General features: G+C 32.2%; 1 protein-coding gene across 2 annotated transcripts in view; it reads right to left on the reverse strand.

Annotated features, from left to right (window-relative positions):
- Nucleotides 1-16,192, reverse strand: part of PTK2_1 (putative serine/threonine protein phosphatase) — a 66,854-nt gene that overhangs the window by 21,160 nt on the left and 29,502 nt on the right. For both annotated transcript variants that reach the window (XM_051210472.1, XM_051210473.1), the window contains 4 exons: nucleotides 15,639-15,739; nucleotides 10,155-10,270; nucleotides 7,334-7,434; nucleotides 444-536 (listed from right to left, as the gene is read on the reverse strand). In XM_051210472.1, coding sequence (XP_051070465.1) covers nucleotides 444-536; nucleotides 7,334-7,434; nucleotides 10,155-10,270; nucleotides 15,639-15,739 — 411 coding nt within the window. The remainder of the gene's footprint in view (nucleotides 1-443; nucleotides 537-7,333; nucleotides 7,435-10,154; nucleotides 10,271-15,638; nucleotides 15,740-16,192) is intronic.

The following is a 16,192-nucleotide window of genomic DNA, read 5'->3' on the forward strand; positions in this document are numbered from 1 at the left end:
TAAATCTAACTTAACTATAAGTATTCCATTTGATTGAAACTTTCTTTTTAAATCTATCTACCTTTTATTGCTGTTAAACTTTTAATCAATTGTTTGATGATCTCTCACTTCAGCTAAGGTAATTTACTGCTAGGCATATTTCAACTTATTTTGTAAAAATAAGGGACCGTGTATATTGGCCAGTTCTTGAAATTTAATAATTAGGATACGAATTATATAAAGCTCAGTGATATTTGAAGTTTGTGCTGATAATAATGTTTCAAACGACAATATAACCAACTAGTTTAGCATAAACTACATCGTTAAAAAACGGTTAAACTATAGCCACGACTATAACGATTCTAACGTTTACACTACATCTACTTACTAGTTATTTCGAGAAAGTCTTGAAATATACCACCAATGCTATCATTTCTTCTCATTTACTAAAAAGAATAACTTACCAAACATCCAAACATCGCTTGCTGAACTAAAACGTCGTTGATGTAGGCTTTCTGGAGCCATCCATTTAATAGGCATTTTTCTACCTTGTTCAGCTAATTGAATAGAGAGGAGAAAATAAGATGAGTCTAGTGGAAATTTTAAAAATGAATACGTAAAATATATTTCCACTGTTGATAACACCTAGTTAAGTGTAAATTGCTGGTTCTAACAAATAATATGATAGTATCTATATGTTTATTGCTCAGTATTGTTATTTATTCACAAGATTGTATCACTAAATGTATTTGTAAAGGAATCTTTGTACCCATAGAATATTCATAAATGAGCGTAATACGCATGATTTTGAAGTGATCAAGAAAACTGTTTTTAATTTAAACAAAATTAAACTGTGTAAATAATCCTATAAAAAGTGGTTTAGTTAAATAATGCTTTATCATTCTAGTGCACAACACTAAAATATACACAGTGTTTACTAAATCAGTTAGACAGAAAGGAGGGGATATTTCGGATTTTTTGAAAATATTCCAAACAATTCCCGAACATGATTTAACTACTTCAAACTGTACAGTTACCAAACATCTCTTGGACACAGAACATCATGTTGATGTTTTTAAACTTACCACGGTGACTAATAAACAGCTAAACTCCAGTCTTTTGAAGTTTGCTTAAACGCATCGCTATCATGTATCAGAAGTCTGATTTGTGTATTCAAAAGGAGATAGTTGTTCTCTGCTTTGGCAATACAAACATTTCTTCACTACATCATCTTGTTCAATTCTTTTATTCCGATAAATTACATAACTAAGTCCTTTTATTTAGACTCCTTTCTTGATTAGTGAGCTTAGTTCCTCAATTAACTGAGCTTTGCTCGCTCTTAAATATTATCAGCGTTTGTTTTCTACATAACCATATGTTTCTAGGTATTTTTTGTAAAACAGTCATGTACATAAGACATATATTTAAAATATTTTATTTATTCTATACTGTTATATGATAACAGTAACTTCAAACTAAACTATTTCATATGAGCTGGGCGCATTTTTTAACTGTGATTTTGAACTACAACATTTTGTAAGAAGCTTATGAGAACTAAACAATATAAAATGAATTCATGCTGTTCTGTTCGAATCCTAATTTTTGCTCCCTCCACATTGATTACAGTTATACGTAGATAAAATGTGTACATATCAACGTTATACACATAATGTTATGGATGCAGAACAATGTACCAATCATTATCATGTTAAGCCTAGTGATGTCCTTGGACGTTAATTGGACATTTCCTATTGGCCATTATTTATTTCATCGGTTAAATATTGTACAAATGTTGTTTTCTATTTTTATGGTACGATGTGGTATGTTTGGTTAGTATATAAATAGAGTATGTCTGAAATACAATGATTCATATCTCAGAGGTTGTGACTTATGTTCTGGACTCAACTGACTGGGCTAGACAAGGAAGAGGGACCAATCGAGACTCTAGGCCGTCCGTACGTGTTTACGTGTCATTGGATCGATCGATAAATACGCTGCTCTCTAATTTTTCCAGTCAAGGACACAACAATTAGCACAGGGTAAAAATCGACCGCAACTTAAAGTCATAACACATAACAAAAGTTAATTATTACTTTTAATGAAGTACTGATTTTAGTGAAGTTAAAATCATTTATTTTGTAGGTTATCTTCAACTGCTTATAACTCACTGATTTATTCAACGGCTATGGTGCTTATAACGCTATCAATAAAGCTTTGAATTATTACATTGTTGGCTATCTAGACTCTATCAATAATCAGTTTATTCCTGAAATCCTTTGATCTGTGCTTCAATTTGACCTTATTTACCTTTAAGGTGGGACTTTATGAATAAAAACAAAGTGGGCGTGAGTTCCAGCTATGTTCCCGATTGTCACTAATTCATGTTCCATTATTTACTTACGTATGCCTGTTATCCCTCATGGGGAGCATAGGTCGCCCACCAGTATTCTCCATTCAACACTGTCCTGGGAAATCCTTTTCAGTTCTTTCCGGTTTCTATCCGTTCTTTTCATGCCTGCTTCTTATTCGTGACGTGGTGTGCTCTTTGGCTTTCCTCTTTTCCATTTTCCTTCAGGATTCCAAGTTAGAGCTTGCCTCATGATGCAGTTTGATGATTCCTACAATGTATGTCCTACCCACCTCCAGTATATTTTCTTAATTTCCTGTTCAGCTGGAAGCTGATTTGTTCTCTACCACAGTAGTTTGTTGCTGATGATATCAAGCCAACGGATATTGAGCATTTTGCGTGGATAACTGTTTATAAATGCCTGTACTTTTGTGTCGATGGTTGTAGTTGTTCTACATGTTTCAGCTCCATGCATTAGAACTATCTTGACATTTGCATTAAAGATTATAACTTCGATGTTGACTGACAGTTCTTTTGAGTTCCATATGTTCTTAAATTGTAGGAATGCTGACTTTGCTTTGCCAACCCGTGCCATCACATCTGCGTCAGGTTCCCCTTGTTCATCGATGATGCTGCCCAAACACGTGAAAGTTTCTACCACTTCCAGTGCTTCTCCGTCAAGTGTGATTGAATTGGTGCCCGCAGTGTTGTGTTTTAGTATCTTGCCTTACCCCGTGTGTATGCTGGGGCTGCTGCTGCACTGGCCGTCTTCACCTCCACTTTTTGCTCTCTATGGGATAGAAGAGCTAGATCATCTGTAAAGCACAGTTCGTTCAGTCGCATCCAGGTTGTCTATTGTATTCCATGCTTCCAATGAGACGTAATGGTCTTCAAAATCCAATCGACTACCAGAAGGCAGAAAAAAGGGGGAGATTAAGCAGCCTTATCTGACACTGGTCTTCACTAAGAATGAAACTATTAGCTACCCTCCATGCACGACGTTGCAGTAGTTTATCGTATGAATTCTGTTCGATATCATTATTCTTCTCAGGTACATCATTGTGTCGAGGAAGGTTCCATGAGATTTTCTTATGCATGCTAACAAATGCTTTCTCATACATAAGGAAGTTGATGTATAGTGACGAGTTCCATTCAAATGATTGTTCAACAATGATCCATAGTGTCATGATTCAGTCGATGCTTGATCGATCCCTGCGGAATCCAGCTTGTTGCTCTGGCCGTAAGAAGGGGCACCGGTCTCATGATCTCCAAAGAATATCGCCTTTCACCATGAGGCATCATGACTCCCAGGACAGAGTTTAAATGTTTACAGTGTTTCTTTCTGATTAGTACTTTATTATGATAATATCACAGTAATACTAATGATTGAAGATTAATCAAACCAGTAATAAGATATAATTCATTTTTGGATTGGTCGTTTGAGTCTTCCCATTGATGTTTAGGACAGAAGTTGATTAGTCTCATATTGGCATATGTGTGTCCTGTGCGGACTGCATCGATATTGCAGACTCAAGCAACCAATACAAAAAATGAACTAAAACTCTATTCCACTTTACAGGCTCGTGGCTGTTAGGACGCTATGGCGTTTGAAGCGAACGGCGCTGGGTTCGAGTCCAGAGATGAACATCAACTCTGAGATGCAGGTACGTCCGACTGACGAGTCCAAAATAGGACGGAACGCGCGTCCTTGATTTCGCCGCTGGCCACCGCCCATCTTTGCATGTAATGCGTGTGAATCAAGTCAATATTGAGGCAATGCGTACAGTATACACATATGCCGATAAGAAACTGATCAATTGTGGTCCTGAACATCAATAGGAAGATTCAAGTAAACAATACCAAGTGAATTTAAACTTCACCCCATTGCACAAGCAAGTGGCTATCAGGACTCAGTAGCTAAGTGGATAACGCAATAGCGTTTGAAGCGAATGATGCTGAGTTAAAGTCCTGGAGTGAACATCAACTCTGAGATGCAGGTACGTCCGGCCGACGAGTCCAAAATAGGACGAAACGCGCGTCCTGGATTTCACCGCTGACCACCACCCATCTCCGCTTAGTGATAAGATATGGAAGAATTGTAGGAAATGTTCATTTGTTTAAATATTCAAATGTTAAATAATGCGATGAAAATTATAAAAGGGGAGAGAGACAGGTTACCAAAAATTAATTTGTGTTAAAAGTTACTTGAAAGTAACGGATAAGGATGTTTTGTAACAGCTCAGTTTGTGTTTCCAATTTAAAATTTTCTTTTCTCCATCATTTGCTACGTTTTATCTGACCTTTGCTTATTTTAATCTTATACCTAACCCGTTTTCACAGTTGTTATTACATAATTTTTAGTATTATTATTTTTCTTCATTAAGTTGTCTCCATTAATGAAATTTTTCTTCCATCTCTATTATAATCATTTAATACTAATATCGCTTTATCAATACTATTGTTACATCTCAAACATTTCTGGTTAAAATGAGGAAACTGACGAAAATTTGTAAGTTTCCTAGCTAACTCTAATCACATTATATCTACAGATGATATATAAGTTGATGTGAAAATTTACACTGTCACAAATTTTAATTCAGGACAAGATAAATCTTAAAATGATAATTCCATGTATAGGTTGATATGGTAGTAAGGATAGAACTATTATTGTCTAAAATGTTATGACGCTATTAAGTGTACAAATCAAATCATATGCTACAAAAATAGGTACTTAGTGAAGAACACTAGTGTTAATTTATTGTTCTAATACTTGGACAACTAACGAAAACAACTATTGTATAAAAAATATCTGATTCCTTGTTGTTTAAGTGACACAATTTTACATTATATTCTAACGTAAACAAAAAAATACACATAGATTTGTATTATAGTATTTTATGAATGATCAATAGACGAAATAGATATTTTATAAGAGAGATTGACTGTGACTAGCAGTGGAATCCAGGGTTAGCGTTTCTTCCATCTGAGTATATCGAGACAATCACTATAGTATTTATATATGTTAACTAAGACTGACCAAAATTTCAACAATCGAAAGACTCAAACATACATAAATTGAACTAAAGCAAATGATTATTCGTACAATTACATTTGGTTAACTTTATTCTAAGATAATGTGAATGGTTAGTGAGCTCAACTATTTCACTCCTTAAAAATAATTTATGTTGTTGCCTTGACTGGTCATAAGTAAATTTGTAGATAAACATAGAATGTCGATGGATAAGAATCTAAATGTTTATCGATTAAGACAACCGACGTAATAGTACTTCAACAATGGCAATTACACTACCCTTAACAAGATCGAATATAGGAATTTCTAGGTGATATTTTGTCTCGGGTAAAGACAATGAAATATGTAATAGAAATATGTGTGAATTACATGTCATCATAATGTTGTAATAGTTTCAATAATAGTGCCATATAAAAAGATATTTATAGCTGTTATTATGACAATATAAACCAGTCATAATGGTATTGTGTTTGGCCAGCTCCAATATTTACTGTAATATACATTAATAATAACTTTAAAATGAGCAATTACGGTGTACATAAATCAACTCCTTATTAAACGATTGGTTAACAAAGGAATAGATTGACTGATCAACTGACATCAAGTAAGGTTCCCTGTCTACTAACTCTGACTGCAACATTACATCTAAAATTATCACCGTCTGTTATCGTATCGAAAAGCACTGAATAAGTAGACATAATATGAATTTGTAAACTCAAATTTTTGCTTTGATAAAACGTCTCAATAGACCCTATTAGAAAATTAATAGTGGTTAGCCCTTTCTGAATTATATTTCAATGACTTTTGGCGTTGGCAAACCCAAATCTTGAATTAAAATATCTAGTCCGTAATAATGAGCTTAGGGTTTATATCTTTTTATCACAAATGGAACTGGGCACAAATTGATGTCGGTTGGAAAAAAAAATAAAATTATGCAACTGGGTTCTTCAAAACGTTCATTTTTGGACAATAAACATGAACTCGAACTGATTAGTTTGCTGATTTATTGATATTTACAGAACCATATGTTGTTAACAAAAAAGTTTATAGGTGACACCATAATTGAAAGCAACTCAGTCGGATGTCTATCCTCGGGAAGAATATCAGTTCTCTCATAATTTATATATTATTTCAATGACGAGTATTGATTACACGGGCTTAGATCCAGGATTTCGGTTTGATTACCTCTAACAATCTGACGGAAGACAGGATACGTAAAACAATTAGGGATACACAGAAATAAAAATTAAATATTTCATATAGGCAGTCATATCGGAGTATTCTCGTTACACTTGGCGAAACTTTCTACAACACTTAGAGCAAGAAATTTGGGTATTTACCATTTAAATATTAGGAACAAGTAACTCATGATGCTTGAGAGTATTTCATCAGTGAAATAGAATAAAATGTAATATATATATATATATATATATATATATATATATATATATATATATATATATATATATATGATTTAAACTGTTCGGCTTAATGATTTTTGGTTTACATATGAGAACATATTTACTCATACAAAAGGACAAAAGCGTAACCGCTAATATAAGTTACAAGTGTGAAACAAGTGTAATCAGTGGTAAGAAGTAGTGGTTCAACGATGTGGCATATTGACTAAAGTTGGGAGTTTGAACGATCGAATTCTAATTTTGACAGTCTAAAATTAAAGTACTCTTATCCATCAAACAAGATCTTGGGTTAGACGCGTGATGAAGTTGTGATTGTGAAATAATTAAAGTTCCTACGATAAGATAAGACAGATGTTTAGCATTTCCTGTTTCACAGGGGTTGACTCAATTAATCCAATCCATACAGTAAACCAGAATTTCCACGAATAAACCACAATAAATAACTAATCTCATTCAGTCATACGGTCGTCAAATGTTATATTTAAATTACAGCGCTAATTCAAAGGAAATAAATAAAAACGAATCTTTCCATTACCAAATAAAGTGTTTACTTACCTTGAAAGTCATTTTTATCTGTTAAAATAAGTGACATTCCGAAATCGGCCAGTTTTACACAATCTGGCCTTGAGACAAGAATATTTCTAGCAGCTATATCTCTAAAATGTAGTAAACACGTTAGAGGATCATGACAACAATATATATATATATATAAGGAGAGTTTGCGAAAATAATTGAATAGATTGTGAACTAAGATAACTAGATATCACTGAATTGTACGTCACTGGTTTATCTCAGTTGAAATTCACCCCACTGAACAAGCTAGCGACCATTTGGAATCAGTAACTAAGTGGGGTTTGGACTGAACGAAACTGGGTTACAGTCGCAAAATGAAAATGAACTCTGGGATAAAGATACATCCGGTTGATAAGTCCCAAGTATGACAATGTGTACTTCTTGTAATCCACTGCTATCCATCATCTATCTTGATTTTTTTTTAAAATTGACAAACAAACTAATCAATATTTTCTATTGATAAGTACAGAAGTTTAGAAAACCGGAAGAATTAATTGTTGACTATCTAAATCATTAATCTTAACTAATTGATCGATCATTAACAGTTAGAATAAACCTAACTTTAACAACAACAAAAAAATGGTTTCCTTTGTTTTGAAAACAAAGCCTTACTGAAGTTCACATCATTTAATGAAAAGTATTAAAATCAAAGTGTACCTATACTCATATTGTAACACTTAGAATGATAATATGCATATATAATTTATGATGACTTGTTTAAACGAGCTAAATATCATCATTCTATTATATAATAAAATCGAACATAAAATAAGTATACGTTGGCAGATATTGTTTCCATGCCTGACAAAATGAAAAATGCTTATTGTGATTACATTTCATAAACATTAGAAATATTTTTTCTGTTAAGGAAATAGTCGTGCGTTTTGTAACTACTATGTGAATTAAATATCGTTTCTTTTTTTAAAGTTCCGTATGAGAAATAATTTAACAATTACTTTTACCTATAGGCGTTAGAATTACTATGTAGAAATACCAAAAAATATGTGTAAATGGGTTGACATATTCACCGTAATATACAAACTTATACGAAGATTCATAACTGGCTCATAAATAATAAATGTCACATATTTGTAGTTCCTATTGTGAAGTGAATTGTATTGATCGAGTTCTAATCCGATCATTAGTCTAAATAATTCGACATTATATCAACTTTGTTTTGTTTTTTGAGAATATTCAGGTATGTTTGAACAATGAAAATAAAAATAGGATGATTAAATTATAACAGATGGAAAATATTTTGAGATGGATGCTGATAATGCATTTAAAAGCTCTCGTGACACCTTTTCTTATATTCAATGAATGGTGACATGTCTTATTTATGACACGATGAGAATTATTTCATATTTTGATATTAAATGATGCGTCTAATACAAACATGACCGTACCAAAATAATTGAACTATGGATCTAGTACAGATCAGTACTCGAATGTTTAGGCCTATACATATGAGTTAGAAGTTAATTATTCGGTATTTAGAAATGGAATTTATTGTAATTTTACTTCTTGGAGATGTTAGGTTCCTTGAACTGGGTGGTTTAGTTGCGTAACCCTCACTGTATTTCTAGACAACATCATTAGCACATAATCCTAAAAGAAGAAAATTATTGGAATTTCTCCACAAGCGGCTTATAGCTTGTTCTATCAACCTAAAATTTCTTCAGTTATTGTCCATTATTGTGTGGCCGTTGTTTGCATATTTTTACGACCGTCTTTTCGCGAAAAACGATTTTGGAACTTGCAGTTTTTCGTCATTTTCGATGTTGGCTATTAGGTTGAATTGATTTCTGTTTGCTCATTGGCTGATCTATTACAACAGTAATAAACGTCTCTGGCTTTCTTGCATTCCTTACACCCAGTGTTGTGATCTTTTCTCAGTGGAGCTCATTTCCATAGTAGATCCCACTCACTAATATAAGCAAAGTTATGTCGCAGCGTTAAAACGATAGCTGCTGTTTATATACGCGCAGATGAATAGAGTGGTCATTTTGTCCGAGATAGTGCTTTTTGTAATTGCTCCAATTTATCCTATAGATTTTTTTGTCTTTTCTTCTTTCTTTGTCTTTTGGTTAATGTAATTACGAATTTATAGATTTTGTAAACTTGTCGGTAACACCAATCCATACAGACCTTGATGAATTACATTTAATGTTGAAAACGTTCTTGATATCGGGTAGGATTATTCTCTAGGTGAATTTTGTTGTTTTGTACATGGTTATCGGTTTAATAAAAATTTTATATAGAATTTTCTAGAGGTAGCCATTTCCTCAACATGCATCCATTAGATCTTTCTTTTCATGACCGTATAGCCTTTTCTTCTTCATCTGCTTACTTTCTTTGATCAAATATTGTCAACGGTAAGTATAATAAAGTGTAAAAGACAATAATGACATTACTTTTCCTCTCTGACTTTGATGGATGTTTCATTCGTTGATCATTCATTAAAATATCATCACCATAAGTTCCACATTGAAATGAATTATTCCAGTTTTTCCACGTTTGACTGACAACTAGTTCTATGTACCTTGATCTTGATTAACTACCATTGACTTATAATGCATTGTTGTTTGCATTATCTACCCATTTGACCTGATTCATGATCCTATATTTGTGCATGATTTCTCTGATTGATTGATGAATTCAATCGACCTCAATTTCACTATCCACCTAAGTTACACATCTTTTCCACCATCGCATTCTAAAACAAAACATTTTATTCCAAAATTTGAAACATTTATTTATTTTGATATTTAATTGTTCATTAAAAAACTGCGAATTAATTTACCTGTGAACACATTTCTTAGATTCTAAACAAGCTAGAGCGGTTACAATTTGATAGGAGTATGTAAGTAACTGTTTTATGGTTAGTTCATTTTGTTTAGCTATAAGATAATGGCGTAACTACAAGTGAGAAAAAAATAAATAAAACAAAATAATTAAAATAAGACATAATAATGTACTAAAAATATAGTTTTAAATATTTTAAATCATGCACTAACCTATTTATCAAAATGAATCAAAGTGGAGGAAAGTTTATTTTGTCTCCTTAGTGGGCTTGTGTAGATCATTGAACGTTATCAATGTCACAAACTGATCTAAATTGGATAATTTTCGAAAACCTGAAAGCATTGGACAGTTGTTTTTCTTACTAATCTGAGACTCTTCAGAAGTGCGCATACGTGACCCCACAACAGGTGATCAAATCTAAGGTGGCCTTCGTGTCCAACATAAGATGTTTCAATTTCATGGTATTGTCTTTATTTGCTGACAAGAGAATATTTTGTTCATATAGAAAGGGAAAAATATCATTTATAGGTTAGACTGAGAAGGCTAAGTAGCTCGAACAAATTTAATGAAAGACAAGTACTGAATCTTCATGTTACTCGATGGTTGGTTACTTAGTGTATCTGTTAACTAAAAAGGGCTTTGCTTAACTCGTCAGATCATAAACGAGATATTCTTGAGGTGGTTGGCTACATCATTAGTACTTAAAACTATCGAGCTGTCAATTCATTTTTAATGATAGTTAAATTTCAACATGATAAAAACAAATTGTAGATATCACTAAGGATTAGATTATATAAGACTGGTTGGTATCGTTAAATCAATCAATAGTGAAATGAATGTATTCAGGATTACTAAAAGTGATTATATAAGGAATTCATAAAATGAAATGAAGTTTTTATCAGAAATTGACACCTGATAAAAAACCACTAAAAATGTGGGATCACTGAATATCAAGCTTATCCCAATCTAAAATAACTCATCAGTTTCTTCAAATTTTTCGTGGATTACTTACCACTTGCCTCTATATAAGAATTCTACTTGGACAATATCTACCATATGGTATTTGTTATGACTTTATGTCCGGTTTTTTACCACGTGATTTATCCACCAATCAAAATACGACTTAGACAATCTTAGCACTGTGCCAAACCAATGACGTCCGACCAGTATGGGCAGCCTAGTGTCCTTATTGGTCCTATGTTCGCCTAACCCGTTCACTTGAGTTCAGAACATCAATACCAGCCTCCACTATGGGAATCGAACCGAATCGAACCATTTATTTCAGACATACTGGGTTTATATATCAACCGAACAGACCGCAACGCATCATGAAATAGGAAATAACATTTGTACACAATAAAGCCAAAAAGTGACTGTGAACGTGGGAGTCAGTAGTCAATAAACTGAGCATAACTTAAGAACAGTAAATCATACAATAATAAATTATAGGTCAAAATAAAGCTTATAATAAGAGAAATACAAATATGTACAATCTAATTATTGAATAGTTATACCATAAGAATGTATAGATAATATTAGTCAATTAATATGTCTCAGAAGTTACTCATGATTTAATCTTCGCTCGGATATAACAGTATTAACGCTAATCATTCGAAATAAACGCCGATTACCATTTCACATTCACATATCTTCGATAAAATCACTAATAAATACTATTTCTTTATTCAGCGTTGCGTTCTACTGGGTAACCTTTTAGAATCTGACTTATACTATTTTGTTCTGCATATTTCTCAATGTCAAGTTGAATCCTTCTCCCTCTTTCTTTTCATTCCCATGAATGCGATGAGATATTTATCGATGGAATTTATGAATACACAGAAAACGTTCTAACTGCTTTTTAAGCATTTCTAGTCGTTAATACGTTTATTCAAAGTAAAATGTAAAGGACCCACTACAGAAATATAAAAACCAACCTTTTTATTTCTACTGAAGATAAAAGGTATGTGTATTTTGTTTGATCTTATCATTTTGAAGACCGAAATCTAAGGATTGCAAATTTCTTATTCTATAATTCAGGTGTTTAATTGTGTCAAATTACAAGTAAACAATATTTTTTTACTTCTATTTACAGGATATTCTTTGAAAATAGTCATGATAATGCAACATCAAAGTGTTGGTAATATTGATTGACTACAGTTCAGTACAAAAAATAATAGGTATACATTCAGTCTTGACAACAAAGTCAAATGATATCAATGGAGAATTCGTTTTATCGATTACAAATGAAAGCAACTAACTGAATAATTATAATTTAGGGCAATAGAAAAAAGTTTCCTAAAGTTTTCATTTTACCATTCGGTGACAATTGATAGGTGGATATTACGAAAAGTTTCTAAAAAAAAAATTTAATACTAAGTAATTTAGTGGGAACTGAAGAATGTTCATAGTTCTAATCACGAAGAAGATTATTAGTGATAAAAGAACTTACATACTACTGTAAGTATTTAATAAACCTAAGGTTTAACCAATATTATGAATGAAAAACATTCTACTGTTTCTTTTCAAGTAAGAATATGTCATTAAGTAAGTCATTTACGTTACTTTGTTCTTGAAATTATACACTACCAAAAAATATTTATATTGAAAATATTTTGGTGAGGATTTCAGTACTTTTCAATAGTGAACTAGCCAAGATCAATTCGTGGTTTAAACCGTGAAAATAGGCTTGATTATATTATGTTTTCTGAGCTATGCGGTTTGATTGAGAAACTTTCATTTTCATTCTAGACATGATCATCAGTGTTTGCTTCATGTAAAAGTGAATTGTTTAGGTATAACGGCTTGATTCAATGTTTTAGCATAGGGAGTAGGTTTAAACTGTAAGAATACAAACTTCAAGATGATCATCATTAAGGATTATTAAAATTGGACTGTAAAAGATGTTCAAATAATTATATAATGAAGAATAAATACTGAAGAGAGGTGAATAAAGGAAATGAAAACTCCCAAATTCTTTTATTCTATTCTTTATTATATTTTAATGGAATGTAAAAAAGATACATTACAAAAACTAGTTACTATTAAGCAATCGTCTATGATTAACTGAAGTAACTATTCAGAAACATTATATGTGAAAATTACATTTGAAATAATCGCCAACGTTTCGTCCAGCTAACTTGTCTGGACTTCTTCAGGGTAATTATAGCGTGGTAACAATTAAATTAAACCAAATCTTTACCGTACTAATTCAATCATATTAAGATGTTGATTTCCGGTAAATAGGATAACATGAGTCAGTTAAATGTGAATCATATGAAAAGTTCACAATGTGAAAATAAATGACTGAAACGAATTGTCTGTGTATATGTGTGTATGTATGTATGATTATTTCAAATATGATTTTCACACATAATGCTTCTCCATACTCAGTGCCCAAACTATTCGTTCTAATCTTGATGAGTATTCGCATATATAGAAACATATTTGTAATATTTAACAGTTATAGTTCAATATTTCATTATTCTTATCACTTTAATATTAATCATGTTTGAAATTTAAATTTTAGTTAACTCCGAAAAAACAAAAATTGTAATTTATTTAAAAGTGATAACTGTCTTCTAATCTTGATTTGTTTTATGTATGGACGAATTGATTGTTAATATCCAGTTTGTTTAAAATGAATATTTCATAATTGATAAATGTACAAAAAAATCACAATTAGTTTAAGTTCACTTGGCATTGTTTGGCTTGTATCTTCCCATTGAGGTTTAAGACTGCAGTTGATCACCCCATTGCACAAGCAAGTGGCTATCAGGACTCAGTAGCTGAGTGGATAACGCGATGGTGTTTGAAGCGAATGGTACGGGGTTCGAGTCCCAGAGTGAGCATCAACTCTCTGAGATGCAGGTACATCCAGCTGACGAGTCCCAAATAGGACGGAACGCGCGTCCTGGATTTCACTGCTAGCCACTATCCATCATTGCTTAGTCTAAGTTGTTTGAATTAAGCAGGAAATAATGAAAATGTGAATTAAATGAATAGAAGCGTTTATTTCAAGGAGTTTTGTCTTGGTTGTATTCATCACAGATCATTCTCAGTTATGGTATCATTGGAAATCAGGGAACACTAGACAGACATTTCATTGTTGATATGGTATGATATTTAGCTAATAAAAAGAGACCAGAATAGTACCAGTGACTTCCGACTTTGTGGTTCTAGTCATTGAGCATTCGCTGTGAGATGTAAAGTTCTTGGGTCCAATCTCAAGCAGGGTCACGGATGCTCAACGGTATGATTTCAACTTCACTCGGCTTGCGGAAATGTCACGCTATATTGCAACTCCTTGGTTTTCATTAGTATACCAATTAAAATCAATCTCTGATGAATGATAACCAACTTTTCATATAATAACACTCACGATTTTGCTCTTGCTCTCATTGAAGTGAGCCAAATATTTTACATAATACTAATAAAACTACGCACAAAATCTACTTAACAAGAGGATATATCAAATCATATCTGTCAACATAAGTAGCATTTAACACTAATGAAAAGTAGAATGCCTGGGAGTAAAAGGTTGAATAGATCGAATTGAAGGGAACAGAAATGTAAAAAGAGAGTAGTTGTAATAACAACAGGAATGAAGGAATGGTAAAGTTTTTAAGGAACTAGAGATGGAAGATGTACAAATTAATTAATTTTGTACGTAGCAATAAATTTGTTATCCATACCAAGTCTTCGTTCACTACACTCTTACCTCTCCCTATAATATCTTGCAGTTTTGTTGAATAAATTGTTTATATCAAAAGTTTTTATCAAACTATAGAAGTTTTTTTCAATTATGATTTCACACTTTTAATCACAGTTTAATCCTACACAAAATACATTAATTACTTAATTTAAATATTTAATTTTATTCAGAGATTAAAATGTGAATGGGTCGCTCAATTTCGTGGATTAGCTGAAGTCACACATTAACACCGTTGGATGCCAGATCAGTGGTCTAGAGGTTAAGCGTTCGTTTCTAAGTTTGAATCTTGCTAGATGGGGTCGTGGATGCGCACTGCCGAGAAGTTTCACAATAGGACGAAACGGTCGTCCAATGCTTCTAGGTTCTCCATGGTGGCCTAGTTTCAACTGACTCATGATCTCAACTATTGAAATTACTATAATATTCACAAAACCCCTTCTGATAATAATCAGAGATTCATCAGAATTTAACACAAAAACGAGAAGTTTACTTAAAAATAACAATATTCCACTGTTAAAAACAATTACTCAATTTCACTTCATAGTACAAAAATATTCATTTTGATAGATAATAATGATTCCGATATTTTGAAGTAGATTTTTTTTATTGATAACACTTATAACACTTATGTTCAGTAAACAGATTGCTTATTACCTTATAGAATTACTTACTAACAAGATAAAGGTTAATTCAATTGAATCATTTAAAAATATCACTTGTAATTTCAAACGATAAATACATCGCAAACAACAACAAAAATGTTTTACTTACCTCTCCTAATGCAGCATATTCCATAACTAACCAAATCGGTTCATCAGAACATACACCAAATAGTTTTATAATATGTGGATGATCAAATTCTCCCAATATATCTTAAAAACAAAAAAAAACAGTGGTAATTGATGAAAACCAACAAAATGTAAAATTGACTATACCGCCTTTCCTATTGCCACTAATAATTTAGATAAGAATCAATCTAAAATGAAGTAATTTAGTTATATAAGAAATAACATGAAAAGATTCTTAAAGAGTTCAGTTTACAGATTTTAAAAATAATAGTTTATCATTAATTTAAGACGAATTAAAATTATAATCGGTGAATTCAATTCATTTATCACTTAATGTTTTTCTTTATTTTTTTCAAAGCCTGAGTAAATTTACCATCTTAAAAGAATAACCAACTTAGTTTCGGCTTATTTTATCTACGGTGAGGCTATAATTTATAGACGATGTTTGAGAGACCCCAGACTGACCTTGAGAGTGTCCACCTAATAACTAGGACCAAATGAGGGTCATAATCCTACGTGAGGAATTAGCATTATGAT

The sequence above is a fragment of the Schistosoma haematobium genome, chromosome ZW (genome assembly GCF_000699445.3).
Source record: "Schistosoma haematobium chromosome ZW, whole genome shotgun sequence".
NCBI lineage: Eukaryota > Metazoa > Platyhelminthes > Trematoda > Strigeidida > Schistosomatidae > Schistosoma > Schistosoma haematobium.